This window comes from Podarcis tiliguerta, assembly GCF_965153285.1.
Source record: "Podarcis tiliguerta genome assembly, chromosome: 12".
Lineage (NCBI taxonomy): Eukaryota > Metazoa > Chordata > Lepidosauria > Squamata > Lacertidae > Podarcis > Podarcis tiliguerta.
The window spans coordinates 2957568-2985523 of record NC_139545.1 but is presented as its reverse complement, the minus strand read 5'-3'; the positions used below and the strand labels follow the sequence as shown (position 1 = coordinate 2985523).

General features: G+C 41.6%; 1 protein-coding gene and 1 long non-coding RNA gene across 2 annotated transcripts in view; both read left to right on the top strand.

The window, feature by feature from the left end:
• VOPP1 (VOPP1 WW domain binding protein) overlaps window positions 1-27103 on the top strand; it is a 36133-nt gene extending 9030 nt beyond the window's left edge. The window contains exons 2-5 of the mRNA XM_083407165.1: window positions 16999-17057; window positions 21053-21130; window positions 22325-22461; window positions 23243-27103. Coding sequence (XP_083263291.1) covers window positions 16999-17057; window positions 21053-21130; window positions 22325-22461; window positions 23243-23424 — 456 coding nt within the window. The 3' untranslated portion in view covers window positions 23425-27103. The remainder of the gene's footprint in view (window positions 1-16998; window positions 17058-21052; window positions 21131-22324; window positions 22462-23242) is intronic.
• LOC310661313 overlaps window positions 1-27956 on the top strand; it is a 156800-nt gene that overhangs the window by 77227 nt on the left and 51617 nt on the right. The gene's annotated exons all lie outside the window — the stretch shown is intronic.

Below are 27956 nucleotides of genomic sequence, written 5' to 3'. Positions count from 1 at the left end.
ATTAACAAGCAGAGATGCAAGAGACTGATGGGGTGGGGCCAGAGGGAGGGTGTGTGTGGAGGGGGCTGTTTGTGGATACACACACGCCTACACACTCATACCACAAATGGGTGGGAAGTGGGGTTAGGGCTTTGTAGTAAAAAGTTAAAAATTAAAGGCTGGCAAGGTTGTATTCAAAAAAACAAAAAGGGGAAAGAAGGTGGGGAGGAAAGGGAAAGTAGAGGGAAATAAAAAAGAAAAGTAAAGGGGGCAATTAGTAATAGTAATGATAAAAAAATGCAGTGATGATTCAAGTTATAGTATGAGGTAAAAGACCACAAAAGGGGGAGGTACTATTGAAAGTAGATGGGGAGATATATGTATGTAGGTATGTAATTATTATTATTATTATTATTATTATTATTTATTTATTATTATTTGGGGGGAAGGAGAGAAAAGAAAAGAGAGAAGAAGGAGGGGGATGGAAAGAGTAGAGAGTTTAGGAGTTAAGAAAGAAGAAGAAGAAAACATGTTTATATCTATTTATTTATTTATTTATCTATCTGTATATAAAATAAAAAGTATTGAAAACCGTTTTGAGAGGGGGATTATTATTTACTTATTTATTATAGATAGATAGATAGATAGATAGATAGATAGATATAGATATATACACTTTAAAGAGGAAAAGGAAAGAGAAAGAAGGAAAAATAATAGCAATAACAATAAAGTGGAATAAAAAATTTTGGGGGGAGGAAGAGAGGTGATGATAATAATGGAAAGGCAGGGAGGGAGGGAGAAAAAAACTGTCCAATTTCTCCCCCATTTAATTTAAAAAAATAAAAATAAACAAATAAAAAAGAAGAGGGATCAGGGCTGAAGCTGTGGTGGCAGGAAGTGGCCTGTGTTGGTTTAGGGCCTCTTTATGGGGACCGTCATTTTAATTCTTGAGAGTTAGAATGAATGAGTGAATAATGTATTTAAAATATTTTTTTTTAATTAAGAAAAGAATTTTTTGGGATCCTGTGTCCGTTTCCATCCACCAGCCGGGGAGGGGCCACCCAGCGCCTGTCTTCTCCCCGGCAATACCTTCTTCTCCCCAATGGCCCCTTCCCACTTCCCTTGCGCTGGTCACCAGAGAGGTTAGGTTGGGGCCAGGTGTGGACTGGGCTGCACACTTTTATGCGGCCTCCCTGGCTCTCTTGATCCCCTCCTACCTCTCTCTCTCAATGGCTGCAGCAGCGGCTGTGGTGGCGGAGGCTGGTGAGCATTCAGCTGAGGAGTTGTCTGCTCAGCTCCGGAAGCCTCCAGACCTCCGAGCTCTGCTGGATCACTTATGGGGCGATCCCAGTCCTGGTGGAGCTGAGGTCATAGGGGGTTGGGGGCTCCACACAGCCCTCTCGACCTTCACGTTGGCCCCCCTGGCTCCCCCCTGCTTGTGGCAGCATTGGTGTTGGCGGTGCGGGGACCGGCCAGAGCACCCTGTTGGTCTTGGCAGTCCCTATGAGCTCAGCACGGCTGTTGCACTCGCCATCTTGCTCAACCCATGCCTCTGTTATGGCTTTGAAGGCCAAATGGGAGAGGGAGCAAGTTCTTGAGGCCCAATGCTTTCCACCTAGAATCACAGAGTTGGAAGGGACCCTGAGGATCATCTAGTCAACCCCATGCAATGCAGGAATAGGCAGCTGTCCCCTGCAGGGATCGATCCTGCTACCTTGGTGTTATCAGCACTATGCTCTAACCCAGACTTTCTCAACCTCGGCCCTCCAGATGTTTTGGCCTACAACTCCCATGATCCCTAGCTAGCAGGCTGATAATTGTTCCATTATAACCTGTTCCATTGTTCATTCTAATTAAAACCAATGCTTACAGGAAGAGGTAATTGTCACAGGAAGAGGTAATGGTCAGAAATTAGTAAGGGTTAAGAATGCTCAAACAGGAAGTGACAGAGAGCAGGAGACCAAGGGTTTGGTTGCCTAGGTGATGTAGAAGGAAATACACATCCCAACCAAAGCAGCCGGGCTCTGCTGATTTCTGAAATGGAGTCTTTCTCTTTTGGAAATGGCGAGAGCTACAGTATGTCAAACAGGCCGGCCTCTTTGCTTTTGGGGGAATGAAAATGCACTAGATTAATTTTACTTTCAAACATTGCCATCACCAAGATTTTGGAAATGCACATCTGCATATATTTTCAGAACTGTAGATAATGAAAAGAGGGCAACACTGAGACAAGTAGAGACAAGTAAATCAATCTCTGTGCTTGTGAAGAAAAAAAATTGTGAAGCAGAAAAGATTAAACCGAATGTTCCCTTGATTTACTTCAGCTGAAGAGGTGGTTTATCAATATTTTCTGAAGAGTTTTCCCCAGAGCCAGCCCCCCCCATTCCTATATTGTATTAATATTAATTACAGTCTGCTGCTGTAATTGAATGTTTTCTATTCTATCCTGTGTGATAAAGTAAGCAAAATTTGATCAAGCTGGTCTAAAACTGGTCAGAGGCTGCATTAAGAATAGAGAAAGGCATAATTCTAAGAGCAGTGGGACTGGTTTCTCATAGCATCCAATACAAACATAGCATTCATTGACTCAACGTGAGCTCTGAAAAAATAATTCTGCAAATGCCCAGCATGGTTCAGCTGAAACAGGGCAAAATTAACTATGGATGATGCACATTGGCTAACACACTTGATTTCACTAGCCCCAGCCCAGAACATCTTTGAAAATGTGTTTGCAGATTTATTTATCTTTTAGAAAATGAAACAGGACATTTATGTCTGAGTATATACATGCTGCTCTGAAATATTAAAACAAGGCAAGACAGGCTTCCTAAAGCCTGAAAGGAAGGGGTGAAATCAATGGCTGAACCTGTGTTATAATTCTGGTGGGCGTGAATGCAAAGCAAGTTGCAAAACTGGGACCATCCTGTAGTTGAAGGACAACATGGGGAATTATTGCAGGCTTGTACAGTAGTCACTGGGAAGCAAGGACACTGGGAAGCTTCATGGCAGCCACTGAAATTAGCAGCCCAACATCTTGTTTCCTCCTTCTCCTTGGGTAATACAGTACAACTGCAACTTATGCACACTTAACATGTGCGGTTTCAGCTTTATACGGTTGAAGGCCAGCCAATTAGACTCACACAAATTTAATGCACAGAAGGCAGACAGCCTAAAGGCCTTTTGCATGCCTGGTCAGCCTCCTACCCAGTGTTAATAAGTGGAAGAAAGTTGCAACACACAAGCATCACATAACATTTTCAGTTAATCAACTGCATGTCAAAAGTTTTTAATTATCAAAGATAAGATGAGAGTGGTTTAGGATGAAATGTGGTGTATATAAACTGAAAAATGAAAAAAAAAAGTTGTGGATTTGGAAAAGAGTCTGCAAAATAACTGATCAAAACATTTCAGTACCAATGGATTTTTTTTGGTGGGAGGGTTGCCATGTGTCCAGAATTTCCCAGACATACATGGAATACTGCAGTCAGTGTCCGGACATATGGCAACCCATTGTCATTTTTGCCGATTTCCCTCAATAACTTTGGGTAAAAAAATATTAAAAAATGCAACAACTTTGCCAAAAAAGCTCAGGCAATCCTAAGTTAGTGGCGATGGTAGGTCTGCCAAGTATTCTAGTTTTCTTGTAGCTCTTACTTTACCTAGGATTCAATCTTCTTAATTCTGTTTTTGTGGCTGTAGCTTTATTGAAGTGCATCAATGAGTCAATGGGTCAATGTATTCGTCTGTCACAGCTGATAGATTATTATGGGTACACTAAACGTTTAAGCTAGAAATAATGTACATTTGTAATATATTTCATGCAGAAATCTTAGTGCACTGTAGAAATGTTGATTAAACCTGATTACATGGAAATTGCATGCATGGGTAGCTTTAGAGTGGAGGCACAGAGCAAAGTAGGATTATAAACAAAAGCCATTTACTTGAGAGAAAGTGTGTGGAGGGGAAGGAAGACACGCAGAGGCTACCTGCGCGATCAGATTTGGGCAGTCATTCTAGTGTTTCCATAGTCATTATTTTTGTAGCATTGCCAATGCCTTGTCTTTATTGATTACATTTTTTTAATATCTTATGAAATTCCATCCAGTCATAGAGCCATCTTTCTCGGCTAGTTCTTGAGGTCAGTATGGCTGTGTTTTTTCCAATGCTCAGCAGTCAGAAAGGGACTTTGCCCAAGTAAAATGGAGGCAGTGCAAGACTGTGTGGTGCTTCTTCTAACTTCCAAGCACTCAGTTTAACATGAGTGAGTGTCCATGCCTCATAGGTGTTCTGTGGAAGCAGGAAGTTAAAACCGAATTCCCCCCTCTTCAAGCTGGCATAGTTTTCAGCATAGTGCCAAGCTGCATTTCTGCCACTGTGGAAGTGAGACAAGTAATATACAAGCCTGAGGTGACACAAATCATGGCTTTCCATCAGTATTTTTCCAGATCAAAAGCCACATCCTTTATTGAAGACTCAGACTGTACATTTAGTAGAGTGGCACGGTTATTTTAAACAACCGTCCCTCCCTCGTTGTATTTAATGTTGTGTAAGAAGATTTGCACGGTACAGATTATGTAAAACAGAGATTATGTAACAAAAGTGCTTCTGTAAATCTGTTCCCTGCAGAGGCTTGAGAATGGGTGGGTGAGAATGTTTCCTTGAGCGCAGTGTGACAAACCCAGTATGTATACAGTTGGGAGGTCAGATTAATGAGCAATATAAACTGTGTCCAAATAAGGAAGATTTAACTTCAGTGCTTTGCTAAAGTGCCAAACATTCCAGGATGTGGAAGATGCCAGTTTGGTTTGGCATAGCTATATATCTGCAAAACTGTGTTTAGCTGGTATAGCTGAAAAATGGCCATACCCATTAGATACTGCTTGTTTTCTTAATTAGATCGAGTGCCAGCATTTACTTGACAGGTGTTAGCCACGTGGCCATTGGCAGGTGTAGCATGCCCAGTCTCCTAGCCAACAGGAGATCGGTAGCGCACTGTAACTTTCTCATTTTCCTCTTCCTCTCTCATAAGCAAATTTCCTCTGTCTCTTCCATGTTTTGCTTTAGCCCTAGTGTATGGTGTATTATTAGGGACGTGGGTGGCGTTGTGGTCTAAATCACTGAGCCTCTTGGGCTTGCCAATCAGAAGGTCGGCGGTACAAATCCCTGTGATGGGTTGAACTTCTGTTGCTCTGTCCAGCTCCTGCCAACCAAGCAGTTCAAAAGCATACCAGTGCAAGTAGTTAAATAGGTACTGCTGCAGCACTCTGGCTTCCATTATGGTGTTCCGTTGCGCCAGAAGCAGTTTAGTCTTGCTGTCCACATGACCCAAAAAGCTGTCTGTGGACAAACGCCAGCTCCCTTGGCCTGAATTGAGGTGAGCGCTGCATCCCATAGTCACCTTTAACTGGACTTAACCGTCCAGGGGGTTGTATAGTGTATTATTATTATTATTATTATTATTATTATTATTATTTATACTAAGTTTCTCTCAGGGCCACGTTTACATGATGTTTCATGGCAGGACCACATTGCTACACTAACCCCATTGAAACATTTGTGTTACAATTTTATTTCTTGCCAGTTTTAATCAGTGTTTTCTCTTAAGCTGATTTGTGGTTGTTCTCATGTTCCCGCACCATACGTCTCTATTTCTTAGCCCCCCCTCACCCTCCCAAACTTTTTTTTCTCAGTCTGTACCACAATAAGTTTTGAGTGTACTCCTGGATACTGCCCTGAACCTGGGTTCCCAGGCTTTGGTGGTGGCCAGGAGTGTGTCTCGTGCACCAACAGCACCCTTGTGGTGCTGGATCTGGCCACAGAGATGCATGCCTTTGTTACATCCTGATTGGACTACTGATACAAGCTCCACATGGAAAAATGTCTTTGAAAAATGTTCAGAAGCTTCAGAGGTTCCAAAATGCTGCAGTCACACCCCTGACTGGTAGGGCTTGGCAATGTGTCAATACATCATCCAACACCAGTTTGTAGACCACATCATGAGAACCGTTTCAAAATAATTTAGCTGGCAATGTATTGCGAAGCACAGCCTTTAAAAAATCCAGGGGGCAGTGTAATTGTGAGCCTCTGGTGGCTGGCTGGCTGCCTTCTCTTTTGGCTCCCTTTCCCCTCTGATGGCAGAACAGTTCCATGCCCAGCCTTGGCACCTCCCAATAACTGTGGTATCTCTACCCAGTGCAGGAATCGTAGCTGGCTGCTTCTTCCTTCTCTCTGTCTAGGGAGGAGCGGAAGAGTTCGCTCTCTGAACGCAAGGGCTCGCCTTCCTTTGAGAGGAGGAATCCACAGTGCAGATAGCACATACCTATGAAGCTCCTTGACTGCTCCTTCGCCCAATCTCCCCCTCCCACCAGCATGAACGCCAAAGACAGCTCCTTTGTCTGATCTCTACCCCCCCATAGTTCCATGTTTCAGACATCATGATATATCACTAAATCATGATGTTTAGCTGGTGATATATCATGTTGTTGAAAACAGATATCACTTAACCCTGATTATGTCCTATAACACCCTATATGGCTTGGGCTCACATATCCTGGGTGTTAAAATCTTTGGATGAGCACCTTCTTGGATGCGGTCCATCAAAATGGGAGGCATGGTTGGTGGTGACATGTGGAATTTCCTCCCACGAGAGGTTAGACTGGCTCTCTCTTTTTTCTGTCCTTCTACCAGCAGGCTAAGGCTTTCCTATTCAAGTTGCAGGTAGGTAGCCGTGTTAGTCTGCCGTAGTCAAAACAAAATAAAAAAATTCCTTCCAGATCTGAAGAAGTGTGCATTCACACAAAAGCTCATACCAATAACAAACTTAGTTGGTCTCTAAGGTGCTACTGGAAGGAAATTTTTTATTTTGCTTTCCTATTCAGACAGGCCTTTGAAAACAATGCTGGCCACTGGGCTGCTGCCAGAGCAAACTGCACTTTAATGCTAGTTTTAAATGCATTTTTGGTGTATTTTAACTACTCCTTTTAACTAGTTTGTTTTTATTACTTTGTATTTTATAATTATGTGTTTGAATGTTGAATCCCAGTGTGGTAAGAATTTACATCACCTGTTCTTGCCCAAGTGAGGGAACACTGTTAAATAAAGCATGGAACCAGGAGAAAAATAGCAAGCTTAGTAGTCCAGGGGCCAAGTTTATTAACAAACCATCAATTAGGAAGGACTGTCCAGAAGAGATAGGTAAAAGGTAAAGGCAAAGGACCCCTGGACGGTTAATTCCAGTTGAAACTGACTATGGGGTTCGGCGTTCATCTCCGCTTTCAGGTTGTCTGCAGACAGCTTTTTGGGTCATGTGGCCAGCATGACTAAACCACTTCTGGTGCAACAGGACACCATGACGGAAGCCAGAGTGCATGGAAATGCTGTTTACCTTCCCACTGCTACAGTTCCTATTGATCTGCTCACATTGGTATGCTTTCAAAATTTGATGGAGCTAACCGTACAAGGGTCCTTTACTTTTTTTTAACCTTTATATATAACACTGCACATAGAGCCATAAAACATCCTAAACATCCTTCTGCATATATCAATAAAGGTTACAATTCATGGGATGTATACACTCATGGCTCCATACTGATATCAACTTCCCACATTTACATTGGGGAGCCCCAAGCCATTTGGTCTCAACTATCACACTTTAACCTAGTTGCCTTGGCAACCAGACCTTCATTGAGAATGGAAGAGGGTCTCCCATCTCCTCTTTCTAGCTTCAAGGAGAAATGCTGGTTGTCACCCAGATGCTAATCCAGCAAATAACTTTCAGCAAAGCATCATTTGCCCCTCCAGGGTCAGATAAGGCAAGAAGGCTGGTCTGCAGTGTTTACACAGAAATACACAGTTACAAAATGCAGGCACACAGGAATCATGCATTGATGCATTCTATCGAAAAGGTTAAATGCAATAAATATTGAAACCATTAAGCAATATCAAAATCTAGATCTAAGGCCAGATTGAATCACCAGTTGAGGAGAAAGGCAAGTTTATATACATGCATAATAACAAACGTGTTAAATGACTCAGGACTGCAGATTCATCAGGTATTTAAGCTGGACCATTTCACTCCTCCTGACCTTTGATATGTTCTATCTATAGAAAATGGTTCTATTTAAGCACATAAAGCTTATTAAGATAAGATAAACCAATCATAAAGATGTTTCTGTGTTAATGAAGAAATAACTAAGCAGTGTTGCACCTGGGGAAAATTATGCTAGCTAAACCTGCTCCAAACTCTGGTTTGGAGCTAACCAAGACCATTGTCGGAACCAAAAGTCACAGGTGCATTCACATAATGGGAATTAATGGAGCATGAACATGTAGGGTCTCCTGATTTCTTGTCTATACCTGGTTTTACATCTGCATTGAGTCCACAGGCTTTCCCTAGCACTAAAATTTATTAAAACGGGTTCTTGATGCAATGCAAATAAAATAAAATAGATAGTGGGTCTTATCCCCTTGCCTGTGAATCTTTGTAAATGCAGTACATAGTAATTAGAGTGATAGCTGTAATTATGTTGTCAAGTATGCATTTTTCCCTTAGCAGCAATGAAATTGATATAATAGAAGCTATATTTTACAACATGAGGTGGGCACAGATTCTGTTTTGAGACACACCCAAGTGCATAGGGGTCATTCTGTTGCACATGTTGGGAAGCCTTTCCCATTGAAATGAGGGTCAGACCGTGCCTATTTCCCCACCCAACCCCCACTCCTGGTTTTAGTTGAATGGAAATCTCACTATTTTTTTTCATTTTGTAATGTTTTTATGCATTACAGAGCCTTTCAGAAAAACTGTTACAATTCCTCCTAAGTTCCCCCACAATTCATGCTTCTATATATTTTGGAATGTGATTTTTCTGTCTGTCCTTTTTATCTTTTTTCTTTTTTGTTCTCTATACGTTTGGATGCCTCTCAAGGTATTGGCATCAAACTTGGCATAAAGTTTCGGGGGGGGGGGCGTCCTTCGTTGATGTTTGGACATCAGTCACCATTTTGAATCTTGCCTGTTAAGATATTGTCATGAAACTTGACATAAGGATTCCCAAGGTGGGCAACAATCTTCATTGCTTATTGAACACTTGGCGCCATTTTGAATCAAGATGATAGACCAAAACATAACTTTGTTGCTTGTGATTTTTTTGCACAGGTTTGGCCACTTCATGAGATGTTGTTGCCAAATTTCCTTCCTAATTTCACCATCTGCAATTAGGGCGGAGAATATTTGGGTGGGCCTTTTTGCTCAAATCCTATAGAAAATGGTCTATTTGGGTTAAGACAGTGATAAAATGTTTGGTTAGAGATCTACCCCATCCCAAAATATAGTTAATATAGTGCAATGATGGAATGAATATTAAAACATGTTTATGTCTGTAATGTAGATGTTCTCTTTGGTTTTAGTCTAGTCCTAGGCAACAAGATTGGTTCCCAAGAAGCATGAGATCTCTAGATGTGGAAATATGGTTTGGAGTAATGTTCATAGTGTGTATGCATTTCTTAGTTAGTAATTTTAGTTTGTATTGTATGTAAACATAGAACAGTGCTTAATGCTGGGTCCCAAAATAAAGCCCAGCTAGTTCAGTATTGTCATCGCTGACTGACAGTAGCTCTCTAGCACTTGCTAGTACTACCTGTGAATTCCAGGGATTGAGGCCAGGAACTTTTTGCATGCAAAGTGTGTGCTCTACCACATCTTTGCAAACTGGGAGCTCTGCTGAAAGGCAGTATATCCATCATTTAAATTAACAGATAAGATGCCACTGGGCTACAGTGCCCCTGAAAGTAGTTTGTAAACTAAAGTTAGTACAAAATATAGCAGCTAGATTACTAACTGGGCCAGGACATATAGAATGCACCTCACCAATTTTAAAACTATACTGTCTCCTCATTTGTTTCTTAGTCCAAATTTTGGTCTTAACCTTAAAATTCCTAAATGTCTTGGGAACAGACTACCTTAAGAGTAGAACCCATGAGTGGCTCTACAATTTCTAGACTAATTCCAGGAAGCCTGGAAGTCATGCCCTCTGACCTGGAAGTATTGTCCTCTGTTCAAAGTGTGTATGGATGCCAAGCTATTGTACTCCAAACTCTGTTCGAATTGTGGCTCCCATTACATTCTGAACTTTCTGTAGTGTGTTTTCAGGAGTGAAGATTGAGACCTAATTCCAGAATCTGGCTGCATTAACTAGTTTAAAAATGTGGATTACTACATTGCTTTAAAATTGGGGGTGGGTGGATTTGCAATGTGGAATGATAAAGGCTGGTCACACACAAGCCTCTTTCACTGTCATATGAACATGGATGCAGACTGTATTCAAGTCTGTAATGGAAAATGCATGGCAGACTCATCAGCTGTGCTGATAAGAAGCATGCTTTGCTCACAAGATGCTGAATGTGGTCTAATCCCTGTCTCTCTGTTTCCTTTCTTTGCTCATTGCCCTGCATTTACAGTAACCTATTGAGAGCCTTGGAACTAGTTTAAAGGTCTCATGGGCAGCGCAGTGCTCCATGCTGTGGATGCTGCTGTGTTAGAACAAATGTTCCTTGGTCTTAGCGTTGTGGGTGGAATAATAAGCACATTAAACAACTGCAAGTGGAGGAACGGAGAGCATTTAGCCTAATGGCAAGAACATTGAAAGGGATAGGCTGAGAACTAGGAAGATGTTTGTGTTTTCCTTCAGGACTTGACTGTTGCAATATGCACTCTTGCAGAACGAAACTTCCTGCCTCTTGATCAGGGGAACACAGAGCATCAGTGCTCCAGCATCTGTGTTGGCGCTCTCAGCATTCAAGGCAGCATCATTCAAAACTCTGGTTTTAATCTCTGAAGCTCCAAGTAGTTGGCAGAGCCACAAGCAACTGGGTTTGTGCCCTGGAAAGGCCCCAACTAGGGTGCCCAAGATATTTTAAACTTGAAATCCCTTCTTTTGAATTGATGCAAGGAATCCTACCATAAACAATTATATGGTTTATATTTTGTCCCCCTGGCGGACATGAGAGCCCATGCTAGCTAGCCCTAGAGCAATTCTTTTGTGCAGCTTCCTTGCATGATAATAATCTGGATCACTAAGGCAGAGCTGGAGAGCATGGGCTGTAGTGCAGGAAATTTGGTTTGGAATCCTCTTCTTCCAGCTTCCAGTTTAAGTAAAAAAGAAAAGCTATTTCAATTAGAAATATTTCCCCAAAAACATGTTCTTTGAGCAAATATTCACTTTTTCTAAGCATTGTAGCTTAGATAGGAAGACCGTGTTGAGTGTCTTGAGAGAGTATTCAGACAGGAGTGAACTGGAGGGCTGAGTTTGAGCAGGAGAAGTAGAAGCTGTGAGGATGAAGTCTCCTTGGATCTTCTTCCAGTCAGGAGCTGGGAGATCTTCTAGAAAGAGAAGACTCCCAAGCCTGTTAGGAGGGGTGTGGGGATCCCCTGGGTCTGTTATAGTATTTGGAAATGCCTTAGGAGTGGGGCTGTTAAGAAGTTGGGTAACTGACAAAAAGTGGCTCTTGCTCATGAACAAAGTTTTAAGCTATGAAGGAAGCTGTGCTGTGTCAAAGTATTTAACTATAACACCTGTCATAACTACGTAAAGAAATGAGAGCGAATAACAGAAACTGAGTGAAGATTTTACCACCTATTCTAGAAACCTGAACATCTACCTGAAGCATAACAACTGATTTGCTGTGCATTTACTAAAGGTAAAGGTAAAGGTACCCCTTCCCGTACGGGCCAGTCTTGACATACTCTAGGGTTGTGCGCCCATCTCACTCAAGAGGCCGGGGGCCAGCGCTGTCCGGAGACACTTCCGGGTCACGTGGCCAGCGTGACATCGCTGCTCTGGCAAGCCAGAGCCGCACACGGAAACGCCGTTTACCTTCCCGCTAGTAAGCGGTCCCTATTTATCTACTTGCACCCGAGAGTGCTTTCGAACTGCTAGGTTGGCAGGCGCTGGGACCGAACAACAGGAGCGCACCCCGCCACGGGGATTCGAACCGCCGACCTTTCAATCGGCAAGCCCTAGGCGCTGAGGCTTTAACCCACAGCGCCACCCATTAAAACAAAGTAGTAAATGGTGTGCATTTACTACTTTGTTTTAATGCCTGTGACATCTTTAGAATTATTGTAATTAATAAGTTAACTGTTTCCTGAAAGAACACAACTCATTGACCCATCTTTGTTTTATCAACTTTGTTTTGTAAATAAAACCTTTCTTATTCATTCAGCTTCTGCGTAAGACTCCAGATCTTCCCTCACACAAGAACCCAAAATGATAACCTGTGGGAATTTATAAATGTAATTATTTCGCGTACCGTGCTGTAGGTTCACTACAGGTTTAATTGGGGGCCGTTAGCGGTGAGATCTGCTACATTTAATTGGACTTAGCAGTAGGTCAGTTACACCTTGATTTAGGGAACAGCACAACTCTGTAAAAAGTTGAAGGCAGTTTTAAACACAAAATATAAATGAATTTTAATATAGTTTAGAATAAACACCACAGACACAGGGAGTTTGAAGTAAAAAAATATCAGTCCTTATAACCCCAGAGGTAAGTTTGGCAGGGTATAGTCTGGTGAATTAGTTATTGGTATGAGCACACAAGCTCATACCAATAACTAACTTAGTTAGTCTCTAAGGTGCTACTGCAAGGAATTATTTTATTTTATTGTATTTATTTTATTTTGTTTCGACTTCAATATATAGTTGCGCAGCACCCCAGTCTCCAAGCTGTGTGGGATTCCAGGGCTTCCAGGTACTTGCCCAGGGTCCGCGTTTGCTTTTGGAAATAAGGCACGGCAGAGACTGTGGTGTCTTTATGATATATGTTTTATTCACACGTATATACAACCTGAGCGTACAGTGGAGAGGCTCACATTGCTGCAGCCTTGGATTCAAATAGTCGGCCCACATTGTGCTTGTCTGGCACCCAGGAATTAGAAAGGGTGTCCAGGAATTAGGAGCAGGGTCCAGGCTCCCCACAGACTTGTAACGATATCACCTGCCCTTTGCCCTTCTACCTGTTATTTGTCAAGCTTTCTGTGATTTTTATCTTTTTCTTGCAAGAGCAAAAGCATTGCCTGTCAGAACTTTGAAGCTGCAAAGGGGCTTGTGATTTCATAACTTGCGTTCCGAAATAAACACTCTAGAAAAACCTCCTGAGATAAACATTTTCTCTTTGGCCCTGAAAGAAGTATTGAGCAAGTATGGATAATGCTGGGGATAAGTGCTAAGAGCAAGAGGGGGAAAAGATACTATAGAACACACAGTCACATCAGGGTTTCCCCCCCCCTTTCTCCCATGGAAGGGGGGGGGGAGAGAAAACACAAATAGAACATGAATGGGACAAAGTCTTTGAAGTCCTCTACTCAGGCTTTTCTGATTCCTTAAGAAACATCAAAGAAATCCTTCCACTGCCACCCCACTTAACCTTTTGGGGATTGTGACCCCACAGCTAGCACTCAGTGTCTTGTGGCTTTTCAGCTGATGCTTTCAGCTCCGTTGTTCTACTGCAAAAGGTCAGAGAATCAGAGAGAATATCAAGAGACATTATCAGTGTATTTGAGGGAAGTTTTTTTCCCCTTTTGGTTTCTCCTTTGTGTACTATAAAGGGTAATCCTTGAGAACTTAGATGAAATGCTGAAGGACAGCCCATGCTTGTTCTTGTGGTGTTGAAGGGAAAAAATATCTGTGATATTTAGGCAAGCATATAAGCTAAATTGTGTGTGTGCTTACATGAACTGAATTCTGACATTGTAAATTTAGTTACTTTACAAGTACAGGCAGTGAGCATTTTAGGCATGTCCACTTGATCTCTGGTCCTTTTGGATCTGGAAGAGGGTGGAATGGGGTTGGGCACACTTATACGCCCTCTGCTTATATGCGGGGATTGGGAATGGAACCCGCCTATATTGTTTTTCTTTCGAAAAGGAACCACCCAAGTCTACTTCAGAAGTGATCCATAGTAATCAGATTAATTTGTTTGACATCTGAATATCTGAAAATTAGTCTGAGCTATAGGTTGGGCCTTGGTGTATGTTGGTAACTGAATTGCCAGATGCCAGAACCCAGTGAGCTGTGTGGTGTTCCTCAAAGTTACATGCCAGTTTTAGTTGATTAATCTATTAATTGTGTTTGCAAACCTTAATTGGTGTAATTAAAACTAGTTGAGCTTTTTCAATATCTGTGGTAACCTTGGGAAAGGAGCAGGGGAGAGAATGTCAGTCCTGACTCCATATAAAGGTAAAGGTAAAGGGACCCCTGACCATTAGGTCCAGTCGTGGCCGACTCTGGGGTTGCGGCGCTCATCTCACTTTATTGGCCGGGGGAGCTTCCAGGTCATGTGGCCAGCAGACAAACCAGAGCAGCGCACAGAAACGCCGTTTACCTTCCTGCCGGAGCGGTACCTATTTATCTACTTGCACTTTGGTGTGCTTTCGAACTGCTAGGTTGGCAGGAGCAGGGGCCAAGCAATGGGAGCTCACTCCGCCGCGGGGATTCAAACCACCGACTTTCTGATTGGCAAGTCCTAGGCTCTGTGGTTTAACCCACAGTGCCCCTGACTTCATATACACCCATCCCTAAATTCTCATATTTTTCAGTAGTGATTATTTTGTGCCAGATCCAAAACTTTGAAGCTTTGATGGTTCTGCTCTGGGTATGGAATGCATCACAACAGTGGTATGAATATGTAGTCCCTGCTTTCTGTGATCTTTTGTAGGTATCTGGTGTACCTGAACTATTCAGTTAAAGTATATTATTGGTAGTTCTTAAATATATATATTTAGCTTTATTTTAGTAAATAAAGTGGAGGAATTTGCTGCACCATTGTCTGTACCAGTGTTAGAAGCTCAGAGATATAAGCTACATGCCAGATGACTCCTTCAACCAGGTTGCAGTCACCAAAACGGAATGTCTAGTACTCTTTAGAATACCAAGTTCACATTTTATTAGAGCTATTTGATGTGTTCAGAATTTGGGCTTATCTCATTCAATATTATTACTCCTCTTCTGTCTGTATTTAATATTCACATGGTAGATAGATTGCATGAGTTGACTGCCATAAGCGCACATCAGCAGCATTGTTGCAATGAACCAAGTGAGGGAATTCATGGGGCCAAATATCCTGACAGCCGGTTCACATGGTTAGTTCACCACAAGCATGAACAGGCGAAATGAATCTTCATAAATTGATCACGAAGCTTTATTTATGCATAAGTGAATTAGGCCTATTCCTTACAAGTCACATAGTGAGTGAGTATCAGATCTAGTGGTAGCCACTAGTGTTTGCAAAGTTAAGCAATTTCAACATCACCAGGATTGTCTATTTTACTATGTAAATAATAATACACATATAATAATATGTGCTTTTGGTGCTTAACATATGCTAGATTAGTAATCCTAACAACATGCTGTGAGATGTCAGAATTCTTATCCCCTTGTTGGAGATGGACAGTGAGACTGAGAGAATACTGATTTCTTGTAGGTTGGGGGTGGGAATCCTGTATATTTCCAGATGTTGTTGGACTACTACTCCCATCTCTCAGACCTTTCAAAACAAGCAATCAGCCAAGGCTGGCAATATTTCTTTGTGCTCTGTGCTGCTGTCCAGGGTCCTGATTGCTTTGTTATCTCATCATTTCAAAGTCCCTGTGCTGACCCAGAAGAAATAGACTTAATTGGGTGGGAAGCAGCCATTGACACAATTTTTGTGTGTGCAAGTCAGCTGTTGCATCCGTTGTGTGTGAAGGCACAGCATGGTGGTCCATTCTAGGAGAAACAACCATGGGAGTGCAACAGTCCCTTATAGGCCCTCTAACCACTTAAAAGTGAATTGTGAGTTGTCTTTGTTTACAGCAGACATGTTTCCCTTAAACTGAAGCTGAAGCAAACTGTGTTTCTTCCCACTTTTATTCATTTTTGCATATCTGCTGATTGCCTTAGATATTACCTATTCACAATGCAATCTCCAGGCTTTTAAAGAATTCTGCTTTGCTTCCATTTGGTGCATACACTCCAATTACTACCAACTTCTCGCCTTGCCAATTGACTTGTACTGCAATATATCTTCCTTCCTCATCTTTAAAAAGTTGTTGTGCCTCTAGTTTACTTTTTATATACAAGACCACCCCTCTTTTTGCTTTTGTCTGATGAAATATATTCATTCCCCAATTTTTTGTTAATCAAAATTTTTCTATGTGTTTTTTTCACATGCGTTTCTTGTAAACAAATAATGTCCAAATTTTTTTGTTTTAAATATTGTCCCAATTTATTTCTCTTTTTTTTTTTTGTCATTCCTTCCATTTACACAATGCAATCTTTTTTTAGCTTAGCTTGGTAAATATGAATACCTTTTCTTTCTGGAAGAGGGAGAAATGCATTATGCTCAATCATAGCCCCATTGCTTTAGGTCAAAAATGTATTCACCATCTGCTATGTAATAACATAGAGCAGTGCTTTTAATCTCTGTTATTTAAATAGACAGGCTATTTTGATAGGAGCAGATTGTCAAATAGGCAATCAAGATGCCTCTGCTGTAATTCCCTCTCCTCTGCCACAGTTAGAACCATGTTTTCCTCTTATTTATTGATTACACTTGTCAATATCCTTCGAGGATACAACTCCTCCTAAGACTGCTTCTAACAACAGGAGCAGGAAAACACTTGCAGCAGAGAGTCAATGGGCCTTTCCCATCCAACATATTCTTCCTTGCAGAGATCCCCAAGTCATTCTGGACTCCCCCTTCCGGAGAACCAGCCTCTGCAACTGGAAGAACCTGGGAGGGGGGTGAGGATTTGCAAGGTCAGCATGTCTAGGAGGGATGAAGCACCCAGGCCCTAGAGACCCCATCGTGGCATTTGCCTTAGCTCTCACTTTGCTTCTAGTTATCCTAAATATATTCATTTGTGAACTGAAGGCATATTTTCTGTTAAAACTTCTTGTAGATACAGTTGTTAAATGCTGTGTATAACTCGCAGATTCTGCTTTAAATGATGAACAATGTCCTCTTTCTCCTTTCTTTTCAGTATTCAGAGGCCAAAAAGCAGTGCTGGTACTTTGAAGGGGTGTATCCTACATATTATATGTAAGTGATCCTCCTTTTCTCTGTGTCTTCATCTGTAGATGTGTGTTTACAATGTTGGGAGATAGATTTAAGCCATGGGTAGGCAAACTAAGGCCTGGGGGCTGGATCCGGCCCAATCACCTTCTAAATCCGGCCTGAGGATGGTCCAGGAATCAGCGTGTTTTTACATGAGTAGAATGTGGCATTTTATTTAAAATGCATCTCTGGGTTATTTGTGGGGCCTGCCTGGTGTTTTTACGTGAATAGAATGTGTGCTTTTATTTAAAACGCATCTCTTGTGGGGCATAGGAAGTTGTTCAAATTTCCCCCCCAAAAAATATAGTCTGGCCCCCCACAAGGTCTGAGGGACAGTGGACCGGCCCCCTGCTGAAAAAGTTTGCTGACCCCTGTTAGTTCTTTATATCAGCACTTATTCTAGAGCAGTCATTCCCAATTAGATAATTACTGAGGACTCCCTACTTTTGATATTTTTGATAACTGTACGGTAGTTACCTGTGCAAAGCAATTTTTTGAAGAAAATGTGGGGTGGCCCCTAAGAAGCAAAGGTATACTTAAAAAACAACAACAGCCAGACCATAAAATTTGTGATATTACCACAAATTGCCTATCCCCAACCAGGAGGAAAACACTGTCTCCATTGCTTCATTCAAGTGAATAATAAAAAAGCAATTGTGTCCCTAACTTGCAAGTGTTCTATATGCAGAAGACTTTTTATGTGAGAGTGTTCAAACATGCTATTCCTTATTTGTAATCTGAGATGGTACATTTTAGCAAAACTTTGCAGAAGGTTCTGCTAACTGAAGACTCTTGCACCATGAAGACATAGGTGAAGGCTTGATAAAGTATTGGTGAAGACTGAGTAGAAAACAGCTGGGATTTCATCATGTTGGCAGTAGTAGTAGTAGTAGTAGTAGTAGTAATTTTTATTATTTAGTCCTCCTGTGCCCAAGTTTCATCCCTGGCTTAAAGAGATTAATTAGTTTTTATTCTTGCTGATTACCCAATCAGAACAACCAATTTTTGAATTTATTAGGATTCTGCCATATATATGTTTCCTCCCATCCCAAAATGTAGCAACATAGCTGTAGCTTCCCACAGAAAACAAGAAAACAACATCTGCACAGGCTGCCCTTTGCACTAAATGGGCCTGGGCGATGTATTGTAAGTAAGCATGCCATCCATAAACTAGGTCAAATCCTTCAAGATCCAAAATAGTTGGATTTTTCAGCTCCACCCAGCACAAACACGCTGCCTCATAATACATTTTCAAATCTGGCAGAGGAAACCCTCCTCTACTCTTTGCATCAATTAGAATTTTACATTTAATCTGGGGCTTTTTCCCTTGTCAGATGAAGTCAATTATATCCTTTCTCCATTGCTGGAAGCAATCAGTACCATTTATCACAGGTAACGCTTGAAACAAAAATATCATCTTTGGTAAATATTCATTTTGATTGCCAATATTCTTCCAGGCAGCAAAAGCTTCATCCAGTTCCATAATTCAGTATTATTTTACTGTAATTATCGTGAAATAAGTTCAAATTTCTAGGCACCAGCCAAAGTCCCAAATATTTGACTTTCTTTTCTGCTTTAAATCCAGAAATCTTTTCCAAATTTTATTTTGCCTACTTCCCCAGATTTTTAATTATCATTTTGGTATTTTCTTTATTGGTGTACAAACCAGCCAGGCTACCAAACACTTTTGGGCCTCCAGGACCTTGGGAACACTTTCAAGAGGAGACCTGGTCTTGTTCTGTTGTGTTAGCATCTAATCTATAAACATTGGGTGAATGAGCTGTCATAATGAAGATTTTCCTCTCGCTTTTGTGCTTCTGTTATGTCTAACCAGTGACATATTGAGATCTGATATTCTCCAACTCATTAAACACATTGTATGCTTGGTCATTGTCCAAAGCCTGTTACTGTATACAAAGAGAAACGAGGTGTTCTTAACATGCTTCCCCCCCCCCCCTGCAAGTCCATGTGGGAGAGGGAGACATCCCAAGCCTCTGTAGTCCTAATGCATCTTTTCTTGGCTTTGTATTATTTGATTTATGTTCATACTCGAATAGTATCTGCAGGTTTCTTTGTGTTGCTTTCTGAGAACTCTGTATTCCATGAACAGATGGTTTTTAAACTAGCCTAGCGTCAGGGACTCTGGGGCTTGAACTGGCAGCTTATGAACAGGCTGGGATCCAGTCTAGTGTGGCACTGTGTCCTAAGGCTTCAGAGCTCACATCAGGAACAGAAGGGGTTCCTGTGGTTGAAAGAAAATACTAAACTTCTGGATTGACCATAACCTGATTATACTTGCATACAGAACCAGATCTTTGTGTGCATTTGTTTATTTTCTGTAATAATATCCCTGCAATGCTCACACAGTAATATGGTTTAAACATTGCTGAACCATTCATTGTTCTCCATTTGTTCCAGTTATTTGTAGGACTAGAAAGTCTCAATGCCATTTCACAAATTGTGTGGCAGTGCACCAGCGTTCACAATGAAGAATTTGCTCATGGCAAGGAGCTGCAGCCAATGTTGGCTTTCACATTTGTGTACCTGTATGATACATGTCTTTCTAAACGTGCTTCTTTTGTACCATATGTGCTTACAGTGTGAAGCAGGCCTCTGCATCTGACTTTAAGTGATGTAAATTGGTCTTGCAAAACACTTCATAACAACAGGTCAGACCTTAATTCTTAGCACTCTCTTCCCACAAATTAAAATACATTTGAACTCATTACTAAAGTTGCTCTTGAACATTGTAGTAGAAAGGTAGGATAGAAATGTGAAAAATAAAGTACTAATTCAAAGAAATATTTTATTTCAGATATAACTTTTGGATTTCTTTTCCAGCTATGCATTATTTTGTTTTTCTCCTGAGTCCTCAGGATGACACCACTTCAGTGCTGCACAGCTTTCCTTTTCACTTACCTTGTTTTCTTTCCTGTTTCTTTGATTTCCCTCCAAAGAAAGTGTTGCTTATGTTAATCTCTTCTTTTACTGCATTTGATTCATGGGCATTTCCTAGCTGCCTTCAATCCTGTTAAAAGGCAGGATATGTTAAAACAACCAGCATTGAAGTTTCTTTTTACTTTGACTCCTGGTGAAGAGCTTTGTGAAAATGGGTCCAGTGATCTGCCAGCCATGACTGAGTTCAGCCATCTTTAAATTGTGTGGATTTCCAGTTTTATTTGCTGTTTGGCAGTATATCAAATTAAATAAGGTTTTTCATGCAGGCATTTTGTGACTAGCTGTTATAGTCATTTATAGTACAGTCTGTTAAAATACATTACAATATACAACTGAATTTTTGCATATTACTAACATTGATCTGATTTTGTAAATATTTCCATTAGTTGTTGTTTCTGGTGTTTTTCACCTTTCAGAGTCTATACCTTTTCATTTTTCTTTGGGTTGACCTGTATTCGCATACAAGAATCTGCTTGATGTTGCAATCGTGTGTGAGAACCAACCGAGAGATACCTCCTCTTTTAGAAACTACGTATAGGAAATTAATTCAAAGCTGTGGGTGTGTTTCTTTCTATCTCCTGGAGAATCCCAAGTGGAAGACCATGAATATGATTGAAATAAAAATCAGTTGCATCCAGAGCTGAGGACTTCTCTGTCTTAGTGACTACAATTGTAGGGCATTAGCAATGTTGGCTTCTTTACAGGCGCAAATTAGCATTGCTATCGAGTCTCAAGGGAGCATCCCAGCCCAGCTGCGTCTTCTGCAACCATAGCAACACGGTACAGCTACGCTACAGCCTCCAGATGTATAATGTCACAAATGACATTCTTAGATCTCTCTGCATTGGAATTGTTGCATCTTCCACGTCTGTTCTTCAGCTAATGTGTTGACAGCTAAAGCCATGAGGCTTGACAGAATCTTAGCCCACTGAGGTTTTCCTTTCCTGTCAATGCCTTATTCTGCCAGGCTGCATCTTTGCTTTGCAATCTCCAAATGTCCTCTTCTTTTTATTCTTATGCAGATGCCGCTCCTATGAAGATTGCTGTGGTTCAAGATGCTGCATAAGGACTTTGTCTATCCAGCGACTATGGTATTTTTGGTAAGACTGTGATAACGATTGATAAGTTTACGGTTGCATCTGCTAATTGGATTCTCTAAGGCATGGGTAGGCAAACTAAGGCCCGGGGGCCAGATCCAGCCCAATTGCCTTCTCAATCCAGCCTGCATACGGTCTGGGAATCAGCATGTTTTTACATGAGTAGAATGTGTCCTTTTATTTAAAATGCATCTCTGGGTTATTTGTGGGCAGAGGAATTCATTCTTTCCCCCCCAAAACAAATTTGTTCGGCCCCCCACAAGGTTTGAGGGACAGTGGACTGGCCCCCTGCTGAAAAAGTTTGCTGACCCCTGCTCTAAGGCTATATCTACACTACAATTTTATATCAGTTTTAATTTGAATGTAACAATAATTGGGTTCCCCTTGAGAATCCTGGGACCTGAGGTTCAGGGCAAGTGTGGTGGGTCTCTCTGGTGGAGATCCTCAGCAATTACGTTTATCTATAAGCTGCCTTGTGTCCCTGTCAGGGGGAAAGCAAGGTATAAACTAACTAACTAACTAACTAATTAACTACTACTACCACTACTGCTACTGCTACTAATAATAACACTTGATGAGGAAAAGTATCGTAGAATGAATAGGCTGATTTATTATTTGAACATATCGTGCACAGGGATGTTTTTGCCAGTAGGGAAGGCAGTCACAGCTAGACAGGAAATAATTAATCTTTTCCTCCCCAGCTGTGGCTCCACACAACCCATTACCTAAAGTAGGTAATCTAAGGTTTCTTTCAGACCCATGTGATCTAGGGGTGTTTTTGATGTCAGTGGTCATCATGGGTGGGGGGAGTTAGCTTTTTCTCTCCCCAGGTGTGACCCCCCAAGTGACTTTAGGATAAGGGGTGGGTAAATAATAATAATAATAATAATAATAATAATAATTATTATTATTATTATTATTATTAAACTTGGACCTGCAATTAACTACTGAGTAAATGTTTAAAGGTAAAGGGACCCCTGACTGTTAGGTCCAGTCGTGACCGACTTGGGTTGCGGCGCTCATCTCGCTTTACTGGCTGAGGGATCCGGCATACAGCTTCCGGGTCATGTGGCCAGCAGGACTAGCCGCTTCTGGCGAACCAGAGCAGCGCACAGAAATGCCGAAAATGTTTAGGGTTTTTACAAATTGTGGAAACTCTGCTTAAATGTGTTCCTTCTCTCCTTCCCCTTTGCTCAGGTTCCTTCTGATGATGGGAGTTTTGTTCTGTTGTGGGGCAGGGTTTTTTATCCGAAGGCGGATGTATCCTCCACCGCTGGTTGATGAAACAACATACAACGTGTCGTACACCCGGCCACCTAACCCCTCTGCAGCAGGTCAGAAATTGCATCCTGCTACTAGTACTGCTATGCGAGACAATAATTATTGGCCACAGACTACTGTTGTGATTGATCTGAGGATAATATAACCAGACCCTTAGCATGCAAGCCTTTATCTAGGCAGACCAGTAAGTAACTTATTCTATAACCATTGCTGAATGCTGAAAACCAGGAAGTCGCCCGTATGTGTTTGGCCAAGTGATCACTTAAAACCTCATTATACTTCTCTCCTGCTGGTTTTTCTCTTTCCCTGTGCCTGCTGCTTCCTGTGGCAGGAAATATGGAAGAGAACAGCAAGTACTGAACTGTTTCTATGTAACAATTAGAACGAATAGAAATTATTAAGTGGCCCCTTATTGCTGGATGACGTTAAATTTTGAAAATGATAGAAATGAATTGCATCAGGAGTAAAGATGTACAAGCTCCCCCCCATCTTTGGCTTGAGTGATCCAGGGTGGGGGTTTCAAGAATGCCCTCCAAGTATAGGACTGGGAAGGTGAATAGAAAGCTTAGTATTTGCACTGGGGTAGGGAGGGGGAAGCTCTGTGGGTTTACTGTGGGGGAATATCAAGGGGGTTAGAGAGTGGAGCAAGCAGGGGTGTACCCATTTTTTGTGTGTGTACATATAATACATGTGTATAATAGATAAAGAAAGGGATTTCTTTGAAGTGAACAAGTTGGTGCCTGTTGGTGCCTTGAAAATCATCTGTGACTCCTTTCAAATATTGACAACACAGACCAATGCCCGGCATTACTCTTTTGTGTCTCCCACTTTTAGGAGCCCAGCAGCCGGGGATGGCATACTACACAGACCCAGAAGGAGCTATGATGAACCCCATGGCTATGACTTACCACGTCCAACCTAAGTCCCCACAAGTGAACCCAGTTTACCCTCCTCTCCCTTCTTACTGTAATACCCCACCACCACCATACGAGCAGGCGGTGAAATCCTCCACTTAACCTCTCTTCTCTGCAGTGAACAGTGACTTGGGCAGAAGAGAGCAGGCTTGGGAGCAGCAGAAGACTTGCTAGTGCTCTGTTGACCTTGCTCTCCTCCTAGTTAGCACTGTATGGACACTGGTGGATGTGCAGCCCCAGGGGGAATTCTTTTCTGATGTCTTCAAAGCAAGAATGAAAGTTTTTATAGTGCTTTTTATTGGAAGCCTATATTTAAATCCCATACACTTAAAAAAAATGGTATTTGTGATTTTAAGACATGTATTAACATATTGATGCAGCACAGTATGGTAATAAGCACAAAACAATGTATACCAGCCTAAAAACCTTGGAGTCACTTGTATTTTAAATATGGGAAATCAGGAGCACAGGACAGGAGGTAATGGCAGAAGCAAGTGAAAGATGTGAGATGAGTGATGTTTGTTAATCAAGGAAGCGACTGGATCATGCCGACTCCAAGGAACTGTGGTAAGATAAAGTGTGGGAAATGGTTCCAGGGCGGGAAAAGTTCCATCGCCCAGCTTCACTTGAACAAACACCGGGTGGAACAGGATTATAGCAGCTCTGCCTGTGGTCCAACCCTAGCATCTTAAATCTGGCTCCCTTTATTTATTGCTGACAGTTGTTTTTTTCGGAGGAAAGGAGTGTCTTGCTGCCAAGAACTAAAATTGTGATGTACTGTTGATGGTGTGAATATCATAGCAATTGTGTGGAAGGTAAAAATGTTCAGCGCCAACAATGATAAGCAGAGGTCTAGCAACAAAAAAACTGATTGCCTAGGAAATATTTATTCTCTAAAGAGAATTCATAAAATAAAATGGGTAGTCTTTGAATCAGAGTTTTCCTATTGACTTTGGGCCCCTTTGCATGACATTATTTAGGCGTACACTGAAGATATTCATTGTATGCATCTGAAAATGTGTGACAGATGTGAATGGGGCAAATACACTCAGCAGAGCTCCAGGATTGGTTGCAGTAGCCTGCTGAGTACACACTTGATGGTTTTGCCTTTCTTTGTGTGATGTGTCAGATGACCCAGAGGTAATATTTGGATGTTTAGTATTCCTTCTCCGCATTTCTCTGGGGCCTGAGTCTTTCATTTTTAACATGTTAAAGTTGCTTCAAGGTGACTTTTACTCATTGTTTTTGATGTGGTGGCTGATTTATTCAAAATGAACTTCATAGGAGATGTAAGAGTTACCAAATACTAGGGAATGATTGCAGTTTTCCAGAATATGATGAAGAAATGATGTAGAAATTTAAGACCACTAGAAAACAACAGATTCATTCCATATCATGGTGAGTTTATTATTTATTTATTTTTAAAGGAATACTGGAATCTTCCATAGTTTCTGCTTGTGATAAATGTCCTTCATTTGTCTTCTATTGTTATGCCTTTCTGGGTTTGGATTACAAAGATTCCACCTGCACTTGCTTCTCCGTCTCTTGGTATGTTGTAACTGCAGAGCAGATGAGACCTTGCTTAGGGTGGCCAGGTTGCAGATTTCCCCATTGCTTTGTTTCCGCTCCTGAACTGGGAGGCCAGGCAGTGGCCGTTTCTCCCATATACGCCACCCACTTTCCCTTTGTTCACTCTCCTCCTTCACCGGCTGTATCAACCAGGCCCCTCAGGCGACACACCAAAGTATCGGGCGGAGACCCCAGGTGTTGGCACATGCCACAACAATGTACCCCAGTCTTCAGTTTAAGGGAAAGTGGGAATCAGTATGCAATTATGTTTAAGGGACTTGAGAGGTGGGCTTTTCTCTGTCTTAGAAAAATGTCTTACAGTTATTATTGAATGTGATCATAGAATCGTAGAGAAGGAAGGTGCTACAAGGGTCATCTAGTCCTACCTCCTGCAATGCAGGAATTTTTGGCCCAACATGGGACTCAAATCCACAACCCTGAGATTAAGAGTCTCATACTCTTCTGACTGAGCTATAATGGGCAATATTATAAAAGCAATATTTAAAACAAACTTTGGTTTTAATATACTCAGAACCTTGAATGAGTTTTAGTGTTGTGCAGTAATCAAACAAATACATTTTGAAGAAATGTCTCACTGACAATTTCTTTTCCCAGAAGGTGGAAGAAGCAACAAGGGGATCATCTATTTTGGACCTGGTCCTCACCAACAGGGAGGAACTGATCAACAACAAAGTGGAAGCACTTGTAAACTTGGGAGGAAGTGATCATGTCCTCCTGTGTTTCATGATACAAAGGCAAGGGAAAACTGAGTGTAGTTGGACACACTCTCTGGACTTTAAGAAGGCCAATTTCGGAAAGCTGAAGGAGCTCCTGGGTTTGATCACATGGTCAGAAATGCTCAAAGAGAAAGGAGTCCAAGCGGGATAGGAGTTCTTGTCATCCTGAAAAAAACTGACAAGTGGGGTGCCGCAGGGTTCTGTCCTGGGCCTGTTGTTGTTCAGTGTCTTCATAAATGACTTGGATGAAGGAACTGAGGGGATGCTCATCAAATTTCCAGATGACACCAAATTGGGAGGGGTAGCTAATGCCACAGAAGACAGAATCGGGATTCAGAATAACCTTAACAGCTTGGAGAACTGGACCCAAACTAACAAAATGAATTTCAATAGGTTCTGCAGTTAGGCAGGAAGTACCAGATGCACAAATATAAGATGGGGACACCTGGGTTACTAGCAGTTCATGTGAAAAGGATCTAGGTGGACCACAAGCTTAATATGAGTCAACAGTGTGATGCAGCAGCCAACCCCCCCCCCCCAAACTAGTGCTATTTTCAGATGCATCAACAGAAATGTAGTGTCTAGATCAAGAGAAGTAATGGTACCACTCTATTCTGCCTTGGTCAGATCACACTTGGAATACTGTGTCCAGTTCTGGGCGCCACAATTTAAGGAGGATGTTGACAAGCTGGAAGGTGTGCAGAGAAGGGCAGCCAAGATGATCAAGGGTCTGGAAACCAAGCCTTATGAGGAATGGTTGAAGGAGCTGGGTATGTGTAGCCTGGAAAAGAGAAAGCTGAGAGGAGATATGATAGCCATCTTCATATGTCTTAAGGGCTGTCAAGTGGATGATGGAGCAAGCTTGTTTTCTCCTGCTCTGGAGGGTAGGACTCGAACCAATGGCCTCAAGTTACTAGAAATAAGATTCTGACAGTAATCTCATTTCTGACAGTAAGAGCTGTTTGACTGTGGGATGGACTTCCTCAAGAGGTTGTGACTCTCCTTCCTTGGAGGTTTTTAAGCAGAGGTTGGATGGCCATCTGACATGGATGCTTTTAGCTGAGATTCCTGCATTGCAGGGGGTTGGACTAGATGACCCTCAGGATCCCTTCCAACTCTCTGGTTCTATGAAATTAAAGGCTTTTAACAGATTAGATTCTTAGATGTATACCTAGGCTATTTAAGTGTGTACCTACAAATCTAGAAAGTGTGTGCACTGAACATGTCATTGCAGGCACTTCTACAGGAGCATTCACAAAAAAGGCAGAATTGTCTGACACATGTAATGTGAAATGGCCCTAAGGCTGTAATCTTAAAGATCTAAACTAGGATATGGAGAGGGGTTATTGATTAGTTTTTGTATCTGTTTTTATTATGTATTTTGTGTTCTCATTTTTATGTTCTGAACCGCCCTGTGATCTTTGGTTGAACAGCGGTATACAAATTTAATAAATAATAATAATAAGTAACGTGAACTTTGGGTGACTTGCATCAAAGTAAATTTGTTTAGGTGTGTGCAGTAGAAGAAGAAGAAGAGTTTGGATTTGATATCCCGCTTTATCACTACCCGAAGGAGTCTCAAAGCGGCTAACATTCTCCTTTCCCTTCGTCCCCCACAACAAACACTCTGTGAGGTGAGTGGGGCTGAGAGACTTCAAAGAAGTGTGACTGGCCCAAGGTCACCCAGCAGCTGCATGTGGAGGAGCGGAGACGTGAACCCGGTTCCCCATATTACGAGTCCACCGCTCTTAATCACTACGCCACACTGGCTCTCATTTAGTAACTACTAAATTACTACTCATTTAGTACCGTAATTTAGTAACTACTAAATTCTAGATTTAATCACTGTTGTTTTGAAATCAGCTTTCAATGTTACTCAGACTGAACTGGAGTAATGTGTAAGCTTCACCTTTCATTTGCACTTGTGGCCCATGCAGATCACTTGAACACACAATGCACAGCTTCTCAGATCAAACCTTTAATTGAAAATGGCTGCTTTATATTACTCCCAACATGTCTTTGATGGATCTAGTAACAGTGCCAATTTTTAAATAAAGGAAAAAAAATATATGCTGTAAGCATTAAATCAAGTATAGCCAATATTGCACTCATCAGAAGTTGTTCGACAACTCTTCTTAAAAAAAAAAAAAGTGCCCCTACTCGCAATGAAGTTGTTACAGTGAGTGCCACACTTTTAAGCAGTGCTTTTCTTCTAGAAAAAAATGGTGCTGGCACTGCACACCCTTGTGTACCCCCAGAAAAAAGCACTGACTCTCGTAATCCCTTCCCATAACAATTCAGTGTGTCTTAAGAACTAACAATTTGTTT